The 27454-nt window shown below is 48.1% G+C and overlaps 1 protein-coding gene across 13 annotated transcripts in view; it reads right to left on the bottom strand.

The window, feature by feature from the left end:
• Positions 1 to 8367: 8367 nt before the first annotated feature.
• Positions 8368 to 27454, bottom strand: part of ncam1a (neural cell adhesion molecule 1a) — a 107889-nt gene continuing 88802 nt past the window's right edge. For 3 of the 13 annotated variants that reach the window (XM_057054123.1, XM_057054125.1, XM_057054126.1), the window contains 11 exons: positions 27243 to 27339; positions 25990 to 26157; positions 24810 to 24935; positions 23450 to 23464; positions 21431 to 21478; positions 18169 to 18293; positions 17840 to 18020; positions 11248 to 11455; positions 10369 to 10479; positions 9715 to 10113; positions 8370 to 8525 (listed from right to left, as the gene is read on the bottom strand). In XM_057054123.1, the coding sequence (XP_056910103.1) occupies positions 8411 to 8525; positions 9715 to 10113; positions 10369 to 10479; positions 11248 to 11455; positions 17840 to 18020; positions 18169 to 18293; positions 21431 to 21478; positions 23450 to 23464; positions 24810 to 24935; positions 25990 to 26157; positions 27243 to 27339 (1593 nt within the window). In that variant the 3' untranslated portion in view covers positions 8370 to 8410. Of the gene's footprint in view, positions 8526 to 9714; positions 10114 to 10368; positions 10480 to 11247; positions 11456 to 14393; positions 15617 to 17839; positions 18021 to 18168; positions 18294 to 21430; positions 21479 to 23449; positions 23465 to 24809; positions 24936 to 25989; positions 26158 to 27242; positions 27340 to 27454 lie in introns of those variants that run through there. The other 10 variants (XM_057054124.1, XM_057054127.1, XM_057054128.1 and 7 more) reach the window with 7 other exon arrangements.

Genomic DNA, 27454 nt, shown 5'->3' with positions numbered 1-27454 from the left:
TGGTTTGGACTCTATCAGAGATGCTGATGTGAAGAAAAGATCTGGCTGCAGTTTCCACTGATCAACAGGTCTGCAGACGCGCTCCTGCTTCCAGCAAAGGTTTGAAAGAGGCTTTCAGGGAATCTCATTTCCTTTAAAATAGAGAGCTGCTCTGGGAATTTTTAGATTCATGCAGGCGCGGATCACAGAGCGCTTCATTACCTTTGAGCTGTGTGCTGCGCAGGCTTACCCGCGGATAAAGAAAAAGGCACTCCCTTAATCTGGCAATAATCCACCATTTTATGGAGGAAGATGAAGATGAGGGCTAAATTATAAAAAGCAGATCATCGCTGCATTTAAAAATAACACGGAGAGTTAGACAGAGATCAGGCGCCCGGAGGAAGTTTGGTTTGTGCTTTTATTAAGCAGCGTGGTGATTCAGAGGACAGTTTCCTTTCTTTTATTCTGTCCTGGAGCAAATCTGTAAATACAGTCTGGAATGTCTGCGTCTTTATGTTAAATGAACACTGAGGCGTCGATGGTAGACCCCGAGGATTTGCCTGTGCATCAGTTACTGGTTCAGATGGAGTATTTTCAGTTGTGAAAATAATCAGGACAAAATGGTCTAATTAATTTTTACAATGTTATCCCTCCAAAGAACCGACAGAGAAAGCTAAAAGAGGAGTTAAGCTGTTCCATTTAAATACCTGAAAAACAGGAGTGAAATAAACGCGCGGCCGTTTTATTCTCCTCCTGCTCCAGTTACATTTGAATCTTCTTCGCTGATCAGAGAATTAAAATAACTTTTTATATCTACAAAATTGTGAAAGAGAGAATTTTGGGGGTAAAATGGAAACAAAACAGCAGGTCTGAGAAACACTTTTGTCCCAAGGAAATAAAGTTTTGCAGGTTAACATGTTTGCAGCTCTGCTGACCAGAAACCCCCCATTGTCTGTACTCTCAGAAAGAGTGTGTGTGTGTGTGTGTGTGTGTGTGTGTGTGTGTGTGTGTGTGTGTGTGTGTGTGTGTGTGTGTGTGTGTGTGTGGACCTTTGTGAAACTCTGGCCATGCAGCCACACTGAATGGACTCTTTTTACACTTGTGTAAACCTGGGGGGCATCTCCGGCACTGAGGCCACACCCCTCTGACCCTTGACCCTCACCTCCGACCTCTGCTGGATTTAGTCGGGAAGTAGTTTCTTGCTTGCCATGTGCTCACTACTGGAGGCAAAAGTCACAGCTAGGAACTCGTTTTATACCTTCGGAGTTTAAAAGCAACAGGGCTGATAATTCGGTTAATGGACTGAAAAGAGCAGTGAGAATTCACGATCCACCAAAAATTGCTAATGTAAAAAAATGAAAAGTGTCATTTTCTGCTCATGAGAGAATGTGAGGTCAGAGATCAATAGACTTTCTCTCTGAAAGCAGAGGCAAAACCTGAAAAGTGTCATTTTTGAGCCATTCACACGGAATCAAGGAGTCAATTTCCGATAAATTTAAAGAAAAAAACATTTTCCCATGTGGCCTCAGTCCTCTTTCCTTCTTCCTTCTGTCTGTGCTTCTGGTTTTATCAGTCTTTAAAACTAATTAACCGAACAATAAAATGTGCAGTGTTGCTCTGACGCAACACCGTCTAATCTGCAAAGTAACGATTAACTAAAATAATGCGACAGGTAAAAAGTGGAATAATCGACTTTTAAAGACGCAGAAAACAGAAATTTATCCAGAGTGATTTTTACTTCATCAAACACTTAAAGGTACCTTAGCTTTATGTCTGATTTCATAGTCTCATCTGTGAGAAACCCACATCTGTTTAAAGTCTTCTGACCTCTGAACGACCACACGCACGCACGCACGCACGCACGTGCACGCTCCGTCAGACCTGTTCAGGTTAATGGCTTGAATTGCCATGTTGACCCAGGTGTTTTATTTACCGAGTGTCTGTTTACTTCTTCATTCCAGACCTTCACCTGCAGCTCAGAGGACAAACTGCAGAGCTTAAAACAATCCTGAGGATCAATAACAGCTCTGACAGACGAACGGACGGACGGACGGACGGACCCGACCAGCTCAGGCTGTGTGGTCAGTTTCAGGTGAACATACCTTCAGCTCCGTCATCAATGGGCCACCGTAACCTTAGACTGACCGAAAGGTGTGACGTCGCAGTAAAACCAGCCCATTTACCTTGTCTGTCCCACTATAGCAGCTCATAATAATAATAATAATAATAATAATAATAATAATAATAATAATATAATAATAATAATAATAATAATAATAATAATAACGGGAGATGACTAAGCTGTGTAAAAGGCTTAACTATCCAGGTGGATCTGCTCCAGACTGATGGATTCAACCATCAGGCTCAGACCTTCACCTGGGTCATTTTCTCATCAACCATTGACAAATTTGAACTCCTCAGCAGAGAAAGGAGGAGGAGGAGGAGGAGGGTGAGAAGGAAATGGAGAAGGGGGAGGAGGAGGAGGAGGAGGAGGGGGAGAAGGAGATGGAGAAGGGGGGAAAGAGGAGGAAGGGGAGAAGGAGGAGGAGGAGGGGGAGGAGGGGAGAGGAAGGAGCCCTGGGTGCTGTCTGACAGGAGATCGATTTCCTCCTGCCTTAGGTTCTCCTCCTCATCTGTACAGTCAGAGAGGCACACACACACACACACACCACACACACACACACACACACACACACCACACACACACACACACACACTAAATCATTTCACTTTTCCCTCCTGACACAAACCTACACTTCATATTTGTTCCAGTGTCTGTAAAACAAGTTAAAGGTGTTTCCTGAGCGATAGTTTATGGTGTTGTTATTCCAGCTGCAGCCAGAGGAGGCGATAGTGAGCTAATGTGCCTCCAACTGTAGCTTCAGTGATAATAAATAAATAGTAAACCATGAAACGAGGATTTTTTTAAAAAGGGTTCAGCCTTTTGTGATGGAAGAACTAGCAACTCACTGGTGCCTCTCAAGGCAGCGTATGGTATTACAAGATAATGGTGATCGCACGATTCTTCCAACACACACACACACACACACACACACCACACACACACACACCACACACACACACACACACACACACACACACAAATGAAAGATGTCCTGTCCAGACCAGAAGAGATCAGACTAGATAAAATCAGACAAACCAGATAAGATCAGACCAGACCCAACCAGATTAGATGGGACCATGTAAGGTCAGACCAGACCAGATGAGAACAGGCCAGAACAGTTCAGAACAAACTGATTTGATCTGATCTCATCTGGTCCTGTCTGGTCCAGATGAGATCAGATCAAATCAATTTAGACCAGACCAGATGAGATCAGTTCACTCCAGTGCAGTTCAGATGAGACCAGTTCAAACCAGTTCAGACAAGACCAGATCAAACGAATCCAGACCAGATCAGTTCAGAACACAGAAGACCAGTTAAAGTGAGACCAGTTCAAACCAGTTCAGACAAGACCAGAGCAAACCAGTCCAGACCAGATAAGTTCAGAACACACAAGGCCAGTTCAGATGAGACCAGTTCAAACCAGTCCAGACAAGACCAGAGCAAACGAGTCCAGACCAGATCAGTTCAGACCACACAAGGCCAGTTCAGATGAGACCAGAGTAGTTCAGGTGGGATCAGATCGGACCAACTTAGACCAGACCAGATGAGACCAGTTCAGACCACTTCGGACCAGAGCAGCTCCTCAGACCTGTGCTGGTCTCCATTGTTGTGCGGCTGCTTTCCAGCTCTTGAGTCTTTAGTGCTGGAGCGGTGGAGCGATGCTAATGGTAATCACCTCATACTGCTGCTGGTGCTGCTGGGAAATGAAGGCCTGAGCGCCACAGGAAGCAGCTCCCACTAATCCCGCAACACTCCCTTATTCCCATCTCCATCGCATCCAACAAGTAGGAAGTCTGAGACAAATGCTGCAACCTGATGGTCGTTGCTGCTCCAAAGTTCTGCCCCGGAAACACCTTCTGGGTCTGGACAGGATGGAAGATCCAGAGCGGGACAGAGGAGCTTCAGGAGCTTTCCTACCTGTTGTCCTAGCCGTTCCTCGGCCTGAGGACCAGAGCGGATAACAGAAGCGGCAGCTGCAGCCTCCAGCTGAGAGGCCCGACTATTCATTTAAACGCGGTTTTGTTCCACTGAAGAGGTGAAGTGGGAAGCTATTCCTTTGAAGATCCGCTGATCCAGAAATAATAAAAGAAGCCGCCGCTTTGAGTTTCTGTAAAACTCAACTTTTATCATCTTGCGGATGTTTTAAAAAAAGCTATATTAACGTCTCCCTGAAACGCTTCCTGTTTAGTTTCCTGTTACAACCTGGGAGGAAACCAAGGAAATACTGGAAACATAAATGGATCGACTGGTTAGTTCAGATGTGTTTTAATTATAATAAATCATCATTTTCACTGTGATTATTTTATAACACAGAAGCAGAACAGGCGGAAAGACAAAGAACAAGTGTGTGTGTGTGTGTGTGTGTGTGTGATGGCGGTTTTTAAATGTGGCCTCTTTGATATGAAGGGTGAGAGTTTAGCGAAGTCTCTGCTGCAGCCAAACAGTTATTTATTCAGACGGGACAAACAAACAGGAAATGAAAACCTCTCATTTCCTTCCTGCTTCCTGTTCCCGCGTACTGCAGAAACAGTTCCAGAAGAGCTGCTGAGGCTTCGCTTCACCTCCACGTCCAACTTCATCCTAGTTTCTGTGTTCAGGTCAGGACTGACGTGTCCAAACACGTCACACGTTTGTTCAGAAACGGAGAAAAGCTTCATTAAGTGCAAAACGTTTACTGATTAACTCATTACCACCCAAGTGTGTGTGTGTGTGTAGGAAGATAACCAGACTGGACCATTGTCGTGGTGTTTGTGGCCAATATTTACGTTCTCAGAGGAACATCTGAGCAGCAGGAAGTGTCCTTCAGAGCCGGAAAAAAATGGTCAAAGAAATCTGGTTTAATCCCAACAAACCATCCGGGTACTCTTTGGTCTGAATCTACACGCTATCAGCATTTGTCCATTTCTGCAGTAAATTCTTCAGCGAATGAAGAGAAACAAATAAAACAAAACAAAACTGTGAGGTTAAAAGTCAAATTTAACTTTGAAGACCTGGAATAAAGTCATTAAGTAAAAGTTCTTCAAACTGTTGTTACCTGTCAACCTGAAACTTCTCTGTTCTAAAGTAACCGTCAGATTAACCTGGTGAGAAACAACAGAAGAGACCGGAGCTCATCAATTACGGGATATATAAATTCAAAAGAAATTAGTGGATTTAATCTGCCACCTGGTGGAAGATCGCGGTACTACATTACTTTAAAACAATTATATATCATGATTCACCTCTAGAATAACGTACATGTTCAAGATTCATCACATTTGTCTGTAAATCTACAAATATGTGTAAATCTACAAATATGTTGCTAGAATTAGACTCCCGCCTAGTGGTCGGAATAGTCAACTGCATGCTTCGAACAAGAAAAAAAAAATCCTTATTTTTAACACTCTACACTTCAGTATCGTATAATTCATAATTTCAGATTAATATCTTGGTTATATTTTAGTTTTGATGTTTATTTATCTTATGTATGCTGTTTTAACAAACTTTATGGGATTAAAGTAATGATTCAGAAACAATCATGGGTATATTTGATTTCTTTAGAGTTTAGTTCCGATTATTTATTCTACTCTTGTTGCTGCACTTCTGAAGAACATTTCTGATGCACAACCCCCCCCCCCCCCCCCCCCCCCAGCCATTTGAGACTCAACCCATCAGTTGAAATTATTCACAAAGGCTAAAATCAAATAATCAAATCCTATTTTAAAATACACAGCGATGTAAAAAAAACAACTCATATTTTCTGCCCTGGAAAAACAAACTGTCTTCAAAATCATTCAGCTGATTTGGGAAGATTAACATTTTTGTATTTTGACCTCGGCTACATGTTTTTTCCTCTGAAAAATTAATCGTATGGGTAATAAATTCGCAATTTCTTTTCTGGCCGAAAAAAAAAGAAAAAGATTTTCACACCAATTTCCAGCAGAAACAATTTATTTCACCACTTTTATTTGAAAATGACATTTTTCCCCCTTGAAACAAACAGAAAAAGGAAAGTTTGTGAAACAAGTTACACGAAATTTGAAGGCTTGCATCAACAGGAAGAGCTGAAACGCGAGTTTCTGGCAGCGTTCAGGTGTTTCAGAGATGTCGGACCAACGAAGCGTCGCCGCTTCTCATTTCAGGCTCTTTTCTGCAGCTTTTGCCTGTATTTTTCCCATGTGTTTAATAACCCAGACATTCTCTGAACCTTCAGCTGTTTATATATGAAGAGACAATAATAAATACATATGAACATGTGTGTGTGGTGTGTTTAACCAAGACGGATGATTCAATGTCTGAGATGTGTTATAACACGTCTGACACCCGCAGAATCGCAACAAATTCATTAACAAAAAAAATGGTTCCATCAAGGCGTCAAAATATTGACGACGAATTAACATTGTGGTTGTTTTTGAAGAATTAGTGTTTATCCTGAAAAAGCACGAGGGTTGTGTTATTAACGTGTTATAACTGTCCTAACTTCCAGCGGCAGAACATATGAAATGAGAAATGGGGCCTTGGCGGAGAAAATGGACGTGATTGAAAGGCACTGCAGAGCTTCAGTTCCTCGACGTTGCTTCACATCATCATCATCATCATCATCATAACCATCATCATCATCAGCTACATTATTCCTACAGGCTCACACACTCGCAGCGTTCTGCCCTGCGGTCTAACGAGGGAGAACGCGGCACACGCAGAAGATCGCCGGGCGGAACCTTCAGCAGAGCAACGGCGTCGCCAGAAACACCCGGTTTGACCTCCATCCTGGTTGGTCAGAAGCTCCTTTAACAGCTTCAGGGGTTACATTCATCTACAGAACGGCGTCGCGGTTTAGGCCGAATCTCGATCGGTCCGATGGACCCAGTCAGGTTCTGGTCAGACAGGAAGGCCTGGTGAGAGTGGTGAGCAGAGGAACTCTCTCACTCTATCTCCTCTACGTTCCTTCACTGTGTGATGAATCCTCAGACAGGCCGTGACAGCAGAACCTTTAAGAACATCAGTGAACAATAGTGGCACAGAGAAGGCAGCGATGTGAAGCAGACAGGGGTCAGCACGGTGGTTAGCAGAAGCTTCTGGGTCTTCAGGCAAACGCAGGGAGGTTCTGCTGCATAAAGACTTCAGGAAACGATGAGCGCGCGTGTGTGTGTGTGTGCGTGTGTGTGTGGAGAATAAACCTACATCTAGTCTAGTGTGTGTTCAGGACAGAGCATTTAATCGCAGTCTCACAGAACGTCTCAAGGTGGACGAACCACAACCGAGAGGTCAAGGAGGCTGGACACAGAAGAAGGAGGTAGAAGAAGAGGAAGGACAAACGTAAGATGGAGCCACAGGTGGCTGCGGAGGTGAACGCAGATTTGTCTTCACATCGCTTCCACCTGAACAGGTCCCAGATCAAAGTGGTGCTAACAGCCAACAGCTAAGCTAACAGCCCAGACGGCATCTCTGGCTCATTTTAAAGGTCTTAATCTGAACCTGCCGAACTTCTTCCCTTTCTCTTGTCTCGTTTGGGCTACGGCAGCGCACTAGTGCCCCCTAGTGGTGACAGACGGCTGCGACAATAATCAAAGTGCACGTCGTCCATGACAAACCCAACATTTGGACCCAGGATGGGCAGCCTGAAACTAAATGAGGCTTTAAAAACATGTTTCCGGAACTCTTGGCAACGGTTCGAAACTGACGTAAAGAAGAGAGAAAAATAAAACCGGACAATATGAACGAAACGCCTCTCAAAATATACAGATGAATCCATTTGCGCACTGCGAGGTGATGAATTTGAATACAAAACTCTGAACCAAGTCTTAACTTAGGAGACCAGCAAGTTTCTGGACTGGATCAGAACCACCCAGAGAAAGAAGGGAGTCAAATGTCGACAACATTTACAGAAAAAAAAACAAAAAAAAACGGGCATGCTAACGTTCTAAACACTAACCCTGGAAACAAGATGTTCAACAAGCTACACGGGCATTTCTGCGCATTATTTAAACAACAACAACAACAACCACAACAACAACAACCACAACAACAACAACAACAACAACAAAAGAGCCAAAGTGGTGCCGATGCGCGTGCTGCATGGAGGGAACGGGTGGTGAAGCCTTCTGATCCGCGTGGAAGCTAATCTGTGAACTCAGTAATCTAAGACGGCCCGAGGCCGCGTGCACCAGTCTCGTTTTATCGCTTTGCTGCGTTGTTGTTTTCTGGTGACGGGAAAGGAAGGGGGGAGTCATGTGGTCAACGCTCCGATCTCCCCGTAACTGTGACCCCTCCTTCCCCAAAAAACCCCCCCACCCCCCCCCACCCCCCTCGCTCCCGTTGCTGGGAACATTACGCTTTGCTTTCGTTGCCGTTCATCTGAGGAGCCTCGTTAGGAACCGTCTTCACCTCCGCTGTGGTGTTCTTCACCTCCGTCTCGCCTTTGGTGTGATCGTCCTTCTTAGCACTTTTGGGGAGAAGGAGAGAGCGAGAGACACAGAGAGAGAGAGAGAGAGAGAGTGTTAACAATCACTCGTTCTCTGGAGTGTCGGCTCTGAGCCGCCTTTTGTGTCTTTTTCCCGAGAAAGAGGGAAAAACATGCACGATGCTTTGAGGGAATTTGTTTCCCCCTCCTGGAACTGAAAGCGTTTCACACATAATGGGATCGGAACGGCTATCCGAGCCAGACATCAAACAGGAGAACATGGATGTCACAGCTATTTCCAGGGAACAATGAAAGCTGATGCGGAATGAGACGCGCCGCTACAGTACACACAAAGAAAGATGGAGGCAGAACCTACGACACACAAGAGGATTACGCACAAACACTTCGGATCCGGTTACACGAACTTTACCTGCAGCTACCATCGGATCAGCACCAGCTGCTCCCAAACTTTACCTTCTTACTTGTAGAACCTGGCCGATGGGACACGATAAACTCGACTTAAGTGCACAAAAGCGTGGGAAAAAAAGCCAAATCGCTGAGTCATGCTGAAAGTTGTGACTCAAGCTACGAAGGGAGCGGTTAATGAAGATCGGTGGATCGGGGAGGAGGTCAGGAGGCGCCATCGTAGGAGGAGTCAGGCTCTCCAACGTCTGGAGATGAAGATGTGACCTCGGGACTGTGGATCAGGACATGATCCTGCAGTTCCAGGCGGCGGAACGTGTCAGCGCGGTCGGATCGCCAACCAGAGCAGCCGTCACCAAGACGACGGCGAGCTGCTTCTAACGAGCTCCTCGCGCTCCGTCGCTGACACCTTCCGACCAGATGAGCAAACAAACGGGGGTGATGGAGGGAGAAGAGCTCGCCAGCGCTTCCTCAATACAAGCTCCTCCCCTTCCTCCCGAGCAAACCTCCACTCAGAGGAACGTTAATATTCGCTCTGACTCCGCCCCCCGATGAGACGCTCGCCACGTCAAACCATCTGTGATGGGGACAGAGACGATGTAGAGGAGGAAGAACGAGCGAAGACACAGGCGTCGGCGGCGTGCAGGCATGCGCTGGTTCATGCAGGCGGGAAGTGAGAGAAGACGACTCCGACCTTCTCGGAAGGGTTTTGGAAAAACGCCTTTGGGTGTGGCGAGACGGGAGGTCGGAGGCGTCTTTTCACACAGAAGAGCTGCCAGCAGCTTAACGGAGGGGTGAAGGTTCATACTCAGGTCGGCCTGGCGGCTCGTGCGCCCTCTGCGACTCCGTGCTCGGCACTTGGGGCGCGTCATCGCGGGCGCCCGCTGGGTTGAGCTGGGTCTGTGAGTCGCCGGCAGCAGCTGCGGGTGTGGCGGCCGGTTCTGAGAGACCTGGGTTGGACGAAGGGGGACCTTCGGGTGTATCGTTAAGGTCAACCAGGGGCCCAACATCAGGTTGGGGGTTATCAGAACCGGACTGGGCAGCTGCAGGGCTGCTTTTGGGGGAGGATTTGGAGGCTATTGTTGGACCGGAGGCGCCGGCGGTTAGCGTGGCGCTCTGTGCTGTGCTAAAGTTCTCAGCTACTGAGTTAGCAGCGGTGGAGGGGAGCGAAGTGACCACCGGTGAGGTGGTGTCGGCACTGGCGGGCCTGTTTGTGTGAGGGAGGGGAGAGAAGGAGTGGGTGAGGGGGGGCAGATGGGGGGAAAAAGTGAAGAGAAAAAAAAGGTTGAAACGTAAATAAGAGTGCAGTTCGGGGTGTAAAGAAAGCAGGATTCTGCTGGGAAGACCTCAAACCCACCCAGTTTAATATTAGCAACAGAATCTGGAGAAGCTAACAAAGCCACCATAAAGCAAAGATGCTGATGCCGGGACGCTTGGCTAGCTGGTTCTGTTGGCTACTCACTCTGGTTCTGTCAGAGGCGTGGTCTCGTTTGGCTCCGTGGGACCCCCGGCCTGGCTGGTTGGATTTTCTTCTGTTCTCACCTCAACGATGGGCTCCTTAGACTCGTCCTTCCTGTCGGCGGAGGTCAGCGGACACTTAGCACGCTACCACACTGCTATGCTAACATCAGCAGCGCAGACACCGCCTCGCCGAGGGCAGATGTGGTGTCGCTAGCCTGTGTTAGCACTAACTACTGGATCAAGAGTCGCAGAATTTTACCATAGTGGACTTTCTCATCGGGAACATAAAGAAACGTAAACAAAGGGAAGATTGCCTGAATTGGCGATGAAGGAGAAGTGGTGATAAATATGCCGGAACAAGCCAAACAGTGTGAAACAAGCAGCCGTGATTCTCATTCCAACCTTCTGCTTTCATTTCCCCTCAGGGGATTCGCCGCTCGTCGTGTCTGCCGACATCACACGGCGCTCTGAGCTTTAAAGGTTCGCTAACAGGCAGCGACAACGCTGGTGCTAAATGATTCATCTGTCTGACGTGACGGCCTGAAATATTCATTTGTTGTGCTTTGTTGTGAAGTTCATCGCATCCAAAACGAGCCGAGAACGTCGGCCTGTTGAACACGGGCTTGATCAAAGCGACGCCGGCGGACGCTCCGCTGTTTATGAAGCGGAATCGCTCTTCTCAGCTGGAATCTATTAGCCGCAACCCAACAAAACATCTCACTTCATCGGTGGAAAAAGGCCTTTCTTCTGTGAACCCAGTCAAAAAGTTCCTTTTTTTCCCCATAGTGGGACAGATTTGGTGAAAAGATGGGTATAAATAAGAGCAAAGACTCGCCCCCAACCCCGAACAGGGGCTCATCTACGGCCCAGGGGGACTCACGTGAAGGCGGCCTTGCCCTCCTCCATGTCTTTCGCCTTGGCGCCGGGTCCGGCCTTCCCACACAGGTTCACGGCGATGCACATGAGGAGCCCGCACTTGTTCAGGAAGTAGCAGGTGACGTCGACGCCCACCAGCAGCAGGAAAAAGACCACGATGAGGATTCCTACGATGGCTCCCGTCCCCAGGCTGGAACCGGCACCGGAAGCACCTGGAAGACAAAGGCCAGGAGACACAAGCACAGCAGGCGGGAAAGGTGAGAAGAAAGAAGGGATTGGCGTGAAGAAGAGGGGGGAGAAAGTCAGAAAAGAAGAAAAGAAGGGGAGTTGTGATGAGGACTGCAGCCCAGATCTGTGTCATCCGATTCAGAATTCTGTTCCAGAGACCCTCAAGCACAAGAACCAAAACATCCGGCGGAGACTAATCTACTTCCATCGATCGGATTTGCATCGATTCATCAGCGACTCCTGCGCTACGCACTTGAGCCGTTTAGTGTCCCAGACAATCGGGTAACTTCTCAAATCGGGAACGCGGATGTCCGCAGGAGCAAAGCTAGCTGTTCCGGGCAACGCCATCGTGTTCTGTCCTGGGATTTTCCGCCTTTCATCACCTCAAAATTAGTTAAATAAAAGGAGGAGTTACTCCTCTCCGCCACCAGGGGGCAGTCAGGATCATCCAGGACCAGACCAATATGGGTTTTAACTAAATATCCAGCCCTCCCGAACTACCTAAAATAATATTTAAAGCTTTTCATGAGAGGAGAGAATATTCGATCATCTCAAAATGGGCTTTTTCAGCACCAGTCCGGCTGTTCTTGCCTCCTACAGATGAGTCCACACCAACAAATGCAGATCTTTTTGATTGACTGAAGAGAATGCACAGCATTTTTCTCAGCTCGGGAGTTTGGGGGATGTCGTCCTGACATTTCCACACACCCGGGCTAAAAAGGACACCATGCGTCCATCTCTGCCCCAACTCGCCAAATCGTCTGTGCAGCAGCTTCTTCACCTGCTGAAATAGCGTCAGACTGACCTGCTGAGGTGGACATGAGTATAGAACGTAGACTGACACCAAAAGATGTCCAGAACATCCATAAATGGACATGAATTCCTCCAGTGATGCTGATATGAGCCCATATTCCACATGTGTGCGTGTTCAGGCAGTGCGTGTTCATTAGCATCTGTTCATTAACATTCGATTAAAGTCAGGTTTTAACTGCAGATGCATGTTTTTCTTTAGATTTTACAGTCCTTTATTCACAATGAAGTCTTATTTTAACCAAAAAAGACCAGGGAGGTGGACGAAACCGCCATTTGGCCGAGAAAAAGGCCTCTTTTCCTTTGTGGTATAAATATTCAGTAAAATGTCCACCCACCCCTGGCAGCTAGCTTCAATGCTTCATTGCGACTGGTGCTGTTGTCACTCCTTAATCTTCAATTTATCATCGTTAACGTGACCGAGGTCCCCAAAGAACGTCTCTCTTTATGCTATTGTACTGAGTGAAAGTTTAATACGGCGAGCAAGAGCCCCTGGGAGGAACGTCAGAGGAAAACACCCCCATAGAACCCTCGGAGGAGATAAAGGCTTCCTCTACAGTAATTACGCTCCTCTGCTCTTCCCCCCTCTGCCCAGCTGCCTCGTGGCGGCGAGGACCAGAGCCCAGAGCGCCGCGAACTCAGACTTCAGCGCCGAAGTCGACACTTGTTTTTTGCCGACCTCCACCCGTCCCTTCATTTACATTTTAACAGGAAGAATAAATCATGCGCGTGTTTTCGCCGCTGCCGGCTGCTCTATTCCTGCCCGCCGCCGTCACCCAGCACCAAACCACAAATCTCCCTGTCAGGATGGACTACAAACATCTCACTTTGCAGGCCTGTCAGGTACAGTGCTGTCAGCAGGTTCCCCGGCTGACTGCTGATAAGACGGCGGGAGATGAGGCCCGCTCCTCTCACACCGCCCCGGTCTGGAGGACAGCGGCGGCCAGTTTCCAACAGGTCAGACGTGATAAAGCAGCGGAGAACGCCAAGACGGCGTCTTTGCGTCCATCCCTGCGCCCTCCTGATGGGAAGCCCAGGGCAGGAACATCAGAAGAACCTGGGCCCAGACGTCCAGGAGAGCTGAAAGGTGGCGTTGAGGTGATGAGGAACAGCGTCAGGAGCTCCTTAACGAGGAGCTCAACAAGCTGGGCGAGGGTGTGTTGAAATGAGGGAAAATAGATCTGGAATATCTTCACAAACAGAAACGCGTGCACGAGTCTCATGCGGCTTCAGATACAGAGAAGATGAGATCAGCTTCGAGATCCATCCATGTGGTGGACAGAAAAGAGGACGGAAGGAAGACGTCCACCTCGAAAACAGGACTAAGGACACTTTGATTCTAACTTCTCTGTCTTTTCTGCAGTCTGTCCTCCTTCAGAGTCCGGCCACAGTGAGGCGCTGCAGCACACTTCACACCTCCTCTTTCCTCAAGCAGAGGCGCCATCAGAGGGAAAAGAGCCTGACTGGAACCAACAGTTCCTCTCTGTGGGGGGGGTCAGGCTCTGGGTCAGTTTAACACCAATATGGCCCCGTTTTTAAAGTGGAAACAATAAAAAGATATTGTGTGTGTGAAATAATCAAACGTTTCCTTCCAGCTTCCAACAGGAAATGATGCGAAGTCACAGGAAACGTGACGTTCTGGCCTTTTAATCACGGATCCCAACACAGACACACAGCGGGCTGATTATTAATCAGCTGATCAGGTGACTCTTCCTCGCTCCTCTCCTCTCTAATGGACCCATGTGGACCGGTTTCGGTTCCATTGCTCAGAGAGCAGGGTAAAGCACCTCTAGTGGCCGTGCGAGGGATTACACCCGCTCAGCTGTCTGTGGTCGCGCTGCCAGCTTGTCCATCTGTCTGTCTGGGCCATTCCTCTTAACATGAGACACAAGGTCAATTTGAGGACAATCGGACCCAGCGTGACCCAGATTCTAGTGGCCAAAAGTCTGAGGGACCTTCAGGGATGGAGGAAGGGGGTCAGACTAGTTTGAAGGTCATGTGATCTGAAGGAAACATGACAAAGGTCATGAACCTTGCTCAGGTGTTGAGTTAAACTCGAGTACGTTTCACACGTCTTTGCAGGTTGAGATTCTGAAAGCTCCAGAAAAGCCATTTTACTTCCATGAAAGAAGGAAAAAAAACCCAACACAGTTTATTTCACCCCTACAGTGGTTACATGGAAACACTCATATGCACTTACAAAAACGTCTCGCAGTGTTTTGACAGGATTCTGCGTTCGGGTAAAAAGATAAACACAAGTCATCCAAAAAAAAAAGAAAAGAAAAAACAGACCAAAAAAAACAGCCGACTTCTTCCAACGAGTATATACATTAAAAACATGATTCTTCTGTTCTTTTTAAACAGTGACATGATAAAGGTGGGTGATCGGAATCTTGCCTGTCTTTCTGGGGTCTTTAGTCTCGACTGGAGTGCGAGAGAAGAGAAATGAGGCACAGCACGTGGACACATTCATAATGCTGGACTGGTTTAAAGCGGCACATTCACGCCTGCTGTCAGCCTGCATGCGGCGGCCATGCTGTCACATGCTTTAACCCTGAACGGGCCAGCGTCCGGCGGCTGCGCCCGTCGTCCCAGCGCTCTCTGCGTGTGTGGGAGGCGAACATTTGTGAGGGGAAACTGTTGGAAATAAAGCGATTGGCCAGAGAACCGCTCGTTTTTCTTTGTTATTCTAAACTTCGGCTACCTGTGTTGAACTGGTTTTCATTTCCTGCTGAACGCCGACGTGACTGATTTCCTTCGACAGGAAAGTCGACGTGTGACATGAGGACAGGCGGGATGGAGCTGATGAAGCTCCGAAGCTGTCCCGACAGTTTAAACTACACGTGGCATCAGACATGGGCAGGGGGGTTGGGGTGGGGGGAGATTTAGTGTCTCCATCACTTCTTTGTGTATTATTAAGGCATTATGAATGTGTTACTGAATCAATGTGGCAACATTTCCCACCATCATGTTTCCCTTCCCAAAGCTGCACAACAAGAAAACAGATGAACAAAAAAGAAAAAAAAAATCAACAGAATCGAAATTGCTCAAAATCTGAGAATGAAGCAAGTACAGAAGCACCCTGTAATAACGTGGTGGAACAACGTCTGGACTCTTCATCTTTTTTTTTTTTGTTTTTTTTTCTCCATCTTGTGTGTGGCTGCACAGGGGTCAAAAGGCATAGAGAGCAAACCGAGTCTGGGCCAAAGACCTCCGAGGCTCAGACGTCCTCTGTCTCCTCCAACGACATCAGTTTTATGAGAGCCAGAGCGCGGACAGCACCGGAAGCGCCAGAGCGGCCAGACTGAACGTCACACACCGGCAACCCAGAGTGGCTGATGGGTACCGAACCAACGTCCACGGGTGTTTGAAAAGGAGAGAGGTGAAAGAAACAGGAGGAGAGGAGTGGATGACAGATGCCATGGTCCAAACGTGCCCAGAAGATCACACGTGAAGGAGAACACGGTGGGGGGAGGGGGGGGCAGACAATGGAAGCAGGGAGAAGGAGGGAAAAGAGAAATCAGGTCAGAAACACAGAAGTAAACATCTGAAAGATCATTAGTGACTGAAAGGAAACGTGAGTCAGAGGATGAAAGCGAAGCAAAGCAGCGCACTGGCGGCCTGACGTGACGAGGGGGGGCTCACAGGGATGGTGACAGGAAATGACATCAGAGGGGGGAAACGAGACGACTCCACGCTGCATTAAGGTTCCGTCACGACCAACATAAAGGGAAGGTTTTAATCAGCCTTGAAGCAGATTAGCAACACGTCTGAAAAGGCTGCGACGGCCCAGTGGTGGAATGTAAAAAAACAAACGATCTAACAATCTAAATGCTCATCACAGACTCCATCCACAACCTCATTAATGCATCCACAAGCTCATAACAGCCATCAACTCCCAAAGCTGTAGTTAGGGAGCAGCAGCAGACCAGAAAGGCCAACCTCAAGCATCAACAATGGCCTCGGAGAGTCTCTGATGTTACCGAGTAAGACAGAACATCCGTTTATCTCTGTGGAGGCATTATCCACAAAGAGATTCATAGTTTAGCAGACGTAGAAATAAAGCAACCAGTCGTCTCTAAAATCAAGCTTCACTTCACTTGACAGGTCAGCTGGACCTGAATCGGTCATTTAAAAAGATAAATAATCAGGGAATTCGAAGTAAATACAATTGTTTCCTCCTTTCAGGACGAAACTGGAGGTTGGGTTGGTTTCTTTTATTAGCTTAGCGTTAGCATCACACCACTGGCCATGGCAGGGAGAAGGAGCCATGCAAGATTGCACACAAAAAGCCGAAACCGAAAATGTCGGGGTTATGACATGAAGAGATGGGAGACGTCGTGTTATCGAAGCCGCAGAAGTCAACCTTGTTGTTGTTTATTTGGTAGTGCAACAAGCCAAGCTTAGCTGGGGAGATCTGGATGGATCAGTCCACATTTCTGAGACAGTCTTCGTAAATATTCTCAGACTTGTGCTTGTTTCTATTGCATTAAGTTTTATCCCTTTTCAACTGGACCTGAGGGGAAAATCACACGGGCCAGATTGTTTCGTACCCGAACAGATTGCTGCCGATCAGCGCGTTTTTGTCCCGCTCGTGTCTGCGTGTTTGATTTCACATGCGTGTGTTCCACCTTGGAACAATCCTGGAGCTGCATCAGAGGGCCAATTTACTGCTGAGGGCTGGATATGGAAGAGGAGCAAGCAGCTGTTTTAAGCTAATGCTAACAAAAGGCAGAGCTAAAAATAAAGTCGCCTCCCAAAAGCTTTGAGGCATCGCTAACGAAACGAAAACCCAACAGCGAAAGTAACGCTACGCATCCGAAAACTACAAGTATAATGACAGAACCGGGCAGAAGGAAAGGGGGTCCACCCGGGTAAACCTCTGCTGCGGCACAACTGTCAGTGATCCAAACCTCCCACTGCTACATGGCTGCTGGTCAACAAGCACATGAAAAAGAAAATAACGGGTTTCTTTACAGGCCATGCACTGACAGTCGCGGTTTTTAGAGCGTCTCCAGTAAAATGAACCAAATAATCCAGCTCAGAGTCATTATGCAAAGACTGTTAGGCTGCGTCCCCACCCAAATGTAGGCCGTGAAAATTTATATTCGGGTCAGAGACCCTGAAATCAGAGGCGTGGAAATGGTTTGAGATTTTCTCACGAGTCTCAGTCAGGAGGAAACAACTTTTTGTCAAATGGGATGGGACAAAATAAACTATTTGGACAAAGTTGTTTAAATTTTGGGCATGTGGGGGTGGAGAGGCAGCCCAACATGGTACACCTCGGATGGACAAACAGGGAACAGGAACACAGACAGACCACGAGGAGGGCAGCGACCTGCCCACCGGACTCCTTCAGAGCAGGATGGCAGAGGTATCAGGCTCGCCAAAAACAGAACGAGCTTCAATGTCAACGCTACGACCCGGATCTGCCCCGTCCACCTTAAGGACGAGGGCAAAGTCGAGCTAATAAAAGAGGGATGATCTCTGCCAGCCTGGCATCTGATTAGGAGTCTCTGTGGTCATAGCTGAGGATTTCCTGCTCTGTGGATCGGTACCTGGGACGCTGGTGGGCTCAGCGGATGTTCTGAAGGACAGGGTGCCGGGCTGGGATTTGCCATATTGGTTCTCGGCCACCACGTATACCTCGTAGTCCGTGTTCCACTCCAGTCCGCTCAGCAGCACGTAGTCGCTGTTTTGAGGGACGCGGATCTCTGGCTTCCATTCCGAACCTTTTTTCTGAAGACGGAACGTTGACAGGGACAAGAGTGAGACCCTGCTGTTGCTCTGTCTAATCTAATCAAAGATAATTGGACCTGTTGTTCTGTCAACATTCTGAGTAAAAACTACACACATCAGAACCGGGCATGAGCCTGGTGGTACTCACCGCCTTGTACCTGACGAGGTAGTGTTTGATGGGCAACCCGCCATCGTCCTGCTTGATCCAGTTGACCTTGAAGCTATTGCCCCTGTTGTGGAACCTGGCTTCCAGTTTGGGGGCGCTGGGTTCCCCTACACATGAAAAAACAACGAAAAATGGTTGGCCGAGAACCCAGAAATGTGGATAATCTTAACTCTGACAGCCATCTCATCTGTTGGTTGAGCCAGTTGGTTGAGGGTGGGGGGTCACCCAGCATAACCAGCCAACACAGGACCGGTCCATTTATGTTCTCTCTTATGTTGGAGTCAATGAAGCATGACATCTCGACAGACCAGCCTCCTACGAGCTTCTGACTGAAGCGGTTTGAGCTCCGAGAGCAACAGGACACCAAAAACACACAGACGCTGCTGTAAAAGGACTCATTTTGTCCTGAAAGTTAACGCTTTCAGATGAACCTTCACGTGAAGGTACGATGGCAACAATATTCACCGGCAGCGGGGCTCTTCAGCCTCGCTGCAGGTTTGTGATCTTGGGACGCTCTTAAATCTGGAGTGAGATTATTTATTTTCTTTGACGATCAAAGAGAGACTCTGAGCCTTTGAACCGGTGGTTCAGGTGCTGTTCTCCTTCAGTTCCTCATTATCTGCTGAATGACTGGCGGGCTGCTGGATAATGAGCTTGTAGGCCTCCGTCAGATTGGGGTGTTTCCATCCTAACGTATTGCTAACGGCTGTAAGACGCTCTCCCATTATGTAGATATTAATTAGCTGTTTTTTCCTATTCTTGCTTTTCTCCCTCATCCTCCATGAAGAGAAAATAAAAGGAACAATAGCGACAGGCATGTTTCCGAGGAGAGAATAAGTCAGTTATTGACGTTCAGCCACTATTCAGCATTTCACGCATCACCGTTAGTGGTTCATTCAGTGATTAAGCATGAAGACAATTCTTCATGGTGCTACACGATCATCTGAGAGGAGCATTCAACTAGAGAGAGCGCGCAGAGCTGGAAGCAACGCAGACGGTCGTCGTTAGTAACAGCCGGTGGAAATGGACGCGAAAACAGACCTCATCCGTCCTCAGGGGGGAGAAATGGGGTGAAATTAAAAGATCCTTTAATGGACAAGTTCAGAGATCATCAGTGAGGGTCAGAGGGCAACATTAGTGATTCTCACGGAGCTCCAAACGGAGGAGTTAATGATCCGATGATTGTTAGCTTTGGGGTTGGATTAAAACTGTGAAGACTGAAGAGATGCAAACGCAGAAACACACATGCAGACAGGACTGACAAGAGAACTGTGATGAGACGGGGAAACAAACCAGCCAGTGAACTAAACTACAGAAGCTAATTCTGAGGGAAAGTCCGAAGGGCGCGCTGCATGCTGAGCTAACTGTGGTTGTTAGCGGGTAATGTGAAAAGCAACAACTCGTGCGTCCATCTGTCTGATTGTAAAGGATCCTGGTTCATGGTTGTGGAACACTGTAGTGTTACTCTATAGTGACAGAAATGTTCCCAGAGATGGTCGGACTCATCACGGACGACCTTTGCTCCCCACCAAATCAACGATTTGTCCGTGTGGTGGAGGGTCGGGGACGAAGTGATGCTGAACACGTCACCTTCAGCGAACCCCGAGACCGTCTGCATCTCAAACCATGGTCGCTGAGTCTTTCATCATCGACGGCGTCCAGGTGAAGCTGTTGAGCTCAAAGAATCACTCTCGAGCGATGAGATGATGGAGTCAACGACCAAAACTGAGTCAGCAGATCTGCAGCGGCGACAGCGAGCAGCTGAAGATGATGCAACGAGCTGCTGACATGTTTCCGCCTGAGTCTGGTGGGGGGGTGGGGGGGTACACTCCACTCGGGGTTATAGCAGCTCGGACACTAACCCTTACTTTAAAATCATCACAAACATAAACTGCACTTCCTGTCTGACACCACATCTGAGATCTCAATTGTCCTCTATCGGTTTTTACTCCGTAGGGGAGTCGGGCGTCCGCTTCTGGTATAAAAACAGATATTATCGGGTTTCTTTGACTGATTTTAACATTAATCCAACAGTTTCAACCAGATAAAGATAAACATGAATTATTTCTGATGAGCGCAGACAGAAAAAAACAAACATTACCTTCTGTTGGTCAGCGAAGACGACATCGTCAGCACCATGCAAGAGCCACATGACAAAGTCACATGACGAGCACGCACAGAATTGGTCAAAAGGAAGAACACAGCAGAAAGGGGGAGGGGGGGCATACAAAACAGTTTGAAATGATGAAAACATGTCAATCAAATTAACACATGAGCAACAACGGTGGAGAGAAAATGACAAAACCAACACAAACAACCAAAAATGGAAAAAAAATGGTGTCACAACAAACAAGTTTAGTTTGGTTATTTTCTACATGAAAGAGCAATTAACACCCCCCCCCCCAAAAAAAAAATATATGCAAATGAATGCGACTCTTCAAACAGTCACAAATGGAGGAAAATCAGGGTGAAATTAAAAACAACATGAGCGACCAAACGTGATGAGACACAAAACAGGCGGGTGGGAAAGTGGAAAAGTGCGTCTGCAGAGACGACTGAAGCAGCTCTGACGCTCACAGAAGCACACGGCACCGGAGTCTACAGCTCCAGAAGACACCGGTAAACACAACGTCCTGTCACCGACTCCTCCAGTTCAGCCAGAACCAGCAAGTGACCAGGACCTAACAGTCAGTCCAGGCTGGACAGAGACGGGGAGGACAGAGAACACAGAGAAACCAGTGCTGGTGTTGTCAGAAGGCGGCATCTTCCTCCTTTACAGGAAGTGACCTCAGAAATGAGGAGATGCTGGAATGTCGGGAAGCAAAACTACAGTCTAGTTTTGAGCTCAGCTACAAAAACCAGATGGGTTTTGGGGGGATGAGCTGGTTTTAATGGAATGGGCTCGCCGGGGGTTCGCGTCTACGGTGGCGAGCGTGAGATTGAGCTGTCTGGCGCTGGCGCTGAGGACTAGAACTCACAGTCTGGGAGGAAAATTCATGCCGCCAGCATATTTAACACAGCACGAGATGAGTTTTGGGAACAGATGCTCCGGCGGGATTTACAACGTCACAGCAGTCAGGAGGTTAGAGGGAGAACCTTCCAAATGTTAGTCACGTCTAAATGTCGGGGTCCGTTAGCCGACGGCGTGTCTACAGAGGTCGGACCGTCCTGTGTGAGTCAGAACACGCGTGAAGCAAAGCAGGAAGTGAAAACGGACACACTGCACACTGGCTGGCATACTCACTAAGGACCACAGTGGTGGCAGCGATACGGGGCGGAGCCTCAGACGAAACTGAAAGATGGTGAAAACATGATGAGCAGCCGAACGCCACCTTCTGGTTGCCTAGCAACCGATGAAGATTGACTTGTGTTTGGACACAGACGTTACTGGAGGTTCAGCGGGGTACACACACGTAAGGAGCTTTTGAGATCGTGAAACAGGTTTTCTTTCGGTTCGAGACCCCACAAATGAATAGTCGGGCTTTGAACCACACGCGTCCAGATTCCGTAACCACCACATAGATTTTCCCTTTCAAAACCCGTAAATCTTGCGTGATCGCAGGTGATCTAAAACAATCTGACAACAATTGGAAAACGCAGCACGCAACAGGGAAGAGGACATAAAAGCAGAGGGGGTGATGGTGGTCGAGGAAACAAAGAAACTCCCGGAGACAGCGCCAACGTGCTTTCTTTTATTTCCTGTCAGCTCGCTTCATCAGCTCCATTCCGTTCTCGCCATTCGCCATTCCCGAGTCCTGACACAGGAGTTGACGGATTCCCCCACACACCAAGATTTTTGGTCGTAGATATTGAACAATTTTTACTATTTACAAGTGTCTGACCACGTTCGGAGCCGATTATCAGGACAAATTCCCTCTTAACACAACTCAGACCAGAGGAGGATCTTATAGGATAATCTTTTAAGACATTAGATAGAGGGGCGTTTGCTCTCCTTGGCCGGGAAGCGGGAATATTAGTATCTTTGTGTGTGCCCCGCCTCAGTTGCTGACATCGTTCAGAGAGCCGTCACATCTACATGATTGGTCCAGAGCATTTTAGGTGACAAAGGAACCAGAGACCATCGACCAGTTGGACAAAGAGTGCAGGAAACGGACCCACGAGAGCTGGAATGATCGTTAAAGCGGATGGTCGACGTCATACAAAAGTGCTCCCTGAACATAAAAACCATGACAACACAGCCGATCAGGTGGAACAAAGAAAGGCCTCCGGACTGGAGGTTTGGGGAACCAGCAACATTTCTCCGGCGCTGTAGTTTGATCCCCTGCTGCTTCTAATGGAGCAGAAACGGGTCTCTTTTAAGTTCCACAGCTAATGAGCACGAACTGGTTCCACTTTGTTTAAGAGTTCAGACAGTGGATAATTATGCGCAATGTTTGTGTTGTTCCACTGGCCACGTTCCCTTTCCTTCACAACCACAAATTTCTTTTTAACGTTTGAAGGACTTTTCAGTTCAAACCCAGCAGAACAATTTCCAACCGCGATGGTTCCAGGCAGCCGTGTCTGGGTGGAAGCGTCACGGCCTTCCAACACACCCAATGTGGTTAAAATAATTCTCTTCCTCTCACATTTACATTTTCACTTTCATTAAAACACAAAATCCCAGACTGGAATCTGCTGATTTCATAAGACGCTTAACAGAGGAGGAACAAACACCAATCGGGGCTTGAAGAGGAGGGGGGGGGGCCTTTGCAGATCACATTAAACAGGTTTTTCAACCTGAACCTTGACAGAAACAAGCTATTTACAGCCTCTTAATATCAATCCTCAGAGCTCAGAACAAATAAATAAAGACTGCAGTGGGGGCTGATGGGAATTCGAGTCAGGTCTGAATATCCGAAACATTCATTTTGCTCAGAATGGTTCCGGTTATATCACCGTCAGCAGTAAAAACACTCACTCCACAACAGTTAGTGCACAAACTCCCATCATCTTTAGAGATGGAGACGAATACAAACACAATATAAATCAAACCGCAGAAAAATGTTGTGAACATCACGGTGCAAATAACCTTCTGCAGGCTGACATATGGATCAATACCAGAGCTGGAGAAACCCAATCAGAGGAGCAGAACAGACCAGCCCAGGAAATTAAATCATATCTGCAATGTGAGGAACCCATGTCTGAATCTTTACCGGCTCATTTTTCGGGATTAAATAAGAACGTCTGCTTCCTCTCCTTTAAAATTAAAAGCCAATTTAGGCGGTGGAGACGGGAACAACTACAATGAAGAAGGGAAACTTACTTGTGAAAGAAAACTCTGAGAGGTCCAGTGGAAAACAGAAGAGATGATGAAAAAAGAGGAGAGGAGAAGAGAATGAAAGTATGAACAGTGAAAATGAGACACATCATGAGCCTGATGCTAACAGCTCAGCAGCGGCCGCGGCCGCCGCGGCTCTCTTATTTAGCCCCCCTGGGATTCAGCCGGACACACTGGATTCTGGAACACCGATTCATACGCAGGTAGAAGGAGGACAAAGGGGAACCAGGCTCTGAGAGGGTGTGATTCTACAGGAGCAGTGGGTTGATGAAGCACACGCAGACACCCGCTGGCGCTGGAGCACAGCTGAGGGTTATTTCATGACCTGGATTCATCTGCTGCTTTAGAGACAAGCAGGGTTCTGAGGAGCATGAAAGGATGGAAAAGCAAACAACGCTGCCATTTGTGTCACCATTTGCTGACAAATGATTAATAATAACCCCAGAGGAGCTTCTCTTTTTTGCCAGAAATGTGCCAAATTCAATATCAAGACAGGTCCAAATGACACATTCCGCATCAGTCTGTCATCCTGAAAACCCCCGAATGTCCATCACGGCTGGGATTATCAAACCACTTTAGATTAAACGTCGACAACACGACCGGTGACGACGCCCAGGCTGGCGGCTGGCCAAAATTTGAGAAGCCTCAAAAAAAAAAAAGAACCAGAATCCTGAAAAAATATGAGCAAAAACATCAAAAGTGTGAACCTCTGAACGGAAGCGACGGCAGGAGACGAGTCTGCTTTCATTAACGAAGAATATTGCCCTGTTTCAGCGGTGTCAAATTTAAATAAAAGGCACGGTTCCTTACAGAATCTGAGCAGTTCTGCTGGCATACCAATTCACATCACTTAAAGGTGTCCTTCACCCAACGATGAAATTGCGCGTTACCTACTCATCGCGGTCTGAAAGGACAAGCTTACGTCAAAATCTCCAAGGAAACAGCTCTCGCCGTCCCCTTGATCAAACTGAACTGCTGTGCAGTTCGACCCCCAGGTCATAGATGATCCGTTTGTACTGAAGTGTAAATACACAGCTGACGCGCTACAATGGGACGTAAATCAGGTTTTGGAGCGCCGTTTCCTAGAAACGTTCACTAAATCACCCGCGCTGCTGGAGCGACAAGGACAGAGCTCTGAACCGGGAGACGCCTTGGACAAAGACAAAGGGCTGCTCAGGCTTGCGGGCGAACAGGTACAGGCCAGAGGGTGAAGCAGCAGCAGCAGGTCGGCAGGAGGAGGATGGAGGCTGAAACGGCTCAGACGTGAGCAGGAAGTGGCCTCGGAGATAGTTCCAGGGTCAGATCGCTGTGAGCGCAGCAGGCAGGCAGGCAGGGAGGTACTTACGGACGGGCTCCGTCTTGAAGGTGGTGGCCTCGCCGCTCTCGCCTTCACCTTTACCGTTAATGGCGGACATCTTGACCTCGTAGGTGGTCTCGGGCTTCAGGCCAACGATGACGAATTTGGTGGAATCTGTCAAACAGAAGACACAAGAAAAGCTGACAATGTTAAAAATCAGGTGTTATTAAAGAGACATGAGGCATCGCTGACTGTCAGAGAGAAGAAGCGCCGTCGCTGAGGTGGTTTGGACCCCCCGCCATGTTTGAAGTGACCTAAATGTAACACGTTCAAGTCCGAACGATTGCTTTAGTTTCACACAGTAAAGTGCAACTCTGGGTTTTGGATCGGTACTTTTCATCCTGCCATGAGACCAGATGTCATCCACCCATCAATGAGTATAGATCCAACTGACAGAGAGTGTGTGTGTGTGTGTGTCTCTTTGGGGCAGTACTGCTGTCCAACATATGATGGCAGCGCTGCTTCACAACCCTGAGAGAAAACTCAGAATTAACACTGCAACAATTTGACGATCCTGCATCAGTGGTTGGCCGTTGATGTTAATCCCATAAACACCTGCGTGAACCTCCAGAAAACCCTGAAACACACATACGTGCGTGTCCTTCTGTCTCTGTGAGGACACCAGCCCAGCTGACACGCTTGGATGGAGTGTATTTGACGATGCCTGGCACAAGGGCTCCTGTGTCTGGCTGCGCCCGCTCTGGCCTGACAGGCGGCCGTGAGCTGACAGCAGCCTGTCAGATGCTGACTGATGAGTCTCGTGTGGCGGCCGCAGTCCCAAACCGTCCAGATTTGTAGGATCCTCAAACCCTCAGTAAGACGCGGGGTTTTATCTGAGGCCTGTCTGAGCTCTGACATTTAGCGTTTCGGCCGCTGTCGCGTTTGGATTAACCGTTACTGGCGTCTCCGCGCAGGAGATCAGGTTCAATCTAATCCCAAATATAAGAGGAGCAGAAGTTTGCCTGGTTTGTGTTTTCTAAATCAGAAAATCTCATCTCGCACATGGATACACCGATGCCTCCACGAGTCGGGAGGATAAGAAGGTTGACACCCTGACACAAAGAACCTGGATTCATGGTACCGGAATCTGCAAGCTCTTAAAAAACAATGCAGAAGTGAAAACTCACATGTGATTACACATTCAAAGGGGCGGCGATGTCGGACTCACCTTCCTCTGCTGTGTACTCCTTGCTCGTCCAGCCCTGACCGGGGATGCGCCATTCCAGCCTGTACCTGAGGACGGGGACTCCGCCCATAGAGGCGGGCTCTTCAAACTCGATCACAGCCGTGCTGGAGAAAGGCTGCACCTTTTCAATTTCCGGTGCTGACGGCACCTCTGTGGCAGAAAAGAGAGTTTCTGTAGGTATAAACCGTAAAGCGCTTCTTATCTCCTTATAGACCGATGATGATGGATGGTTCAAATTCCATATGTGCTCGTTGGCAGCTGTTTCCCACCAGTGAGGTGTCTCAGCTGCTCTGGGGTCAGTGATTAACCGGAGGTCTGTTGCCCAGATGAGTCGGCAGTAACGGCGCCGCCGCCAGTCTGAGCTCATCTCTGATGCGGGAAGACGGACCCGTTCCCCGTAAGCCTTCTGCAGACGCCGGCGTGGATTCGTGCTCGCTGTCAGATATTGACATTTTCTCGCGGCCCCACGCGTCTCATCCACAGAATGTAACCTCTGACATCAGTGAGAGACACGGGAGGGTTTGCTGCAGCCGACAGAAGCGGTGGGGGGAGTCACATGACTTTTATCCAGGAGAGACTGATGGCTCCATCACGACTGACAGCATGAGGCACAAAGGCTGTGAGAGCTGTGCTGGATTTACTGGTCTGACAGAGTAGAAATGGATCCATTGCCAGATCCCTGTTTTACAAGGGTCGGGCTGAATCCGCTAATTAGCCACTATGTCTGAACCATAACACACAATGAACCAATCAGATTAACTTCCCATCACGCCTCACAAAGCAGGCGCCAGGAAGGACGGGGAAGTCATTTCTCAGAGGCGGAACAGCGCCCGCTCGTTAAGCGAGGGCCTCGTTTAAGGCAGGGACAGAGATTCATCTCACTTCTGAAATCATTTTCTTTCTAACCAGTCTGTCTCTTGACCTGTTCGCGTCGGTGACTCGACAGGAGAAGATACGGCGATGACGGATTTCAAGGCTGATACCGACTGGAAGGAAAATAAACTCCCACCTTCGCTGCCTGAGTTGAGTCCAAGACTTCCATTTGCGGCAATGAATTAATAGTATGGACTGAATAGATGCAGTCGGCTAAAGCACTTGCACTGACCAGGAAGCGGGTTGTTCAAGGGAACGCAGCAAATTCACCGACTGGTTCACCCAAGGTCACCTTCCTCTCTCTAAAATAGTGATGGAACCCAACTGCAGGCGTCCAGGTAGTCCATGGTGAGTCCACAAACCTGCTTGGATGAGGAGGAACTCCTTGGACTCGGTGCCCATCACATTTGCTGCTGTGCAGTTGTAGCTGCCGAAGTCATTCTGGGAGTCTGGCGTGACCTAAGAGAAAGAAAAGACCCATGAAACAACTTGAATGAGAGAACGGCTTAATTCCTGGTAAACCTGACAGCGTATAATTTCATGAGGTGGACGACATTCAGTGGATTGCCAAAAG

This window comes from Takifugu flavidus, chromosome 14 (genome assembly GCF_003711565.1).
Source record: "Takifugu flavidus isolate HTHZ2018 chromosome 14, ASM371156v2, whole genome shotgun sequence".
Taxonomy (NCBI): Eukaryota; Metazoa; Chordata; class Actinopteri; order Tetraodontiformes; family Tetraodontidae; genus Takifugu; species Takifugu flavidus.
Note: the sequence above shows the minus strand (reverse complement) of the source record. Positions and strands in the feature narration are given on the sequence as shown.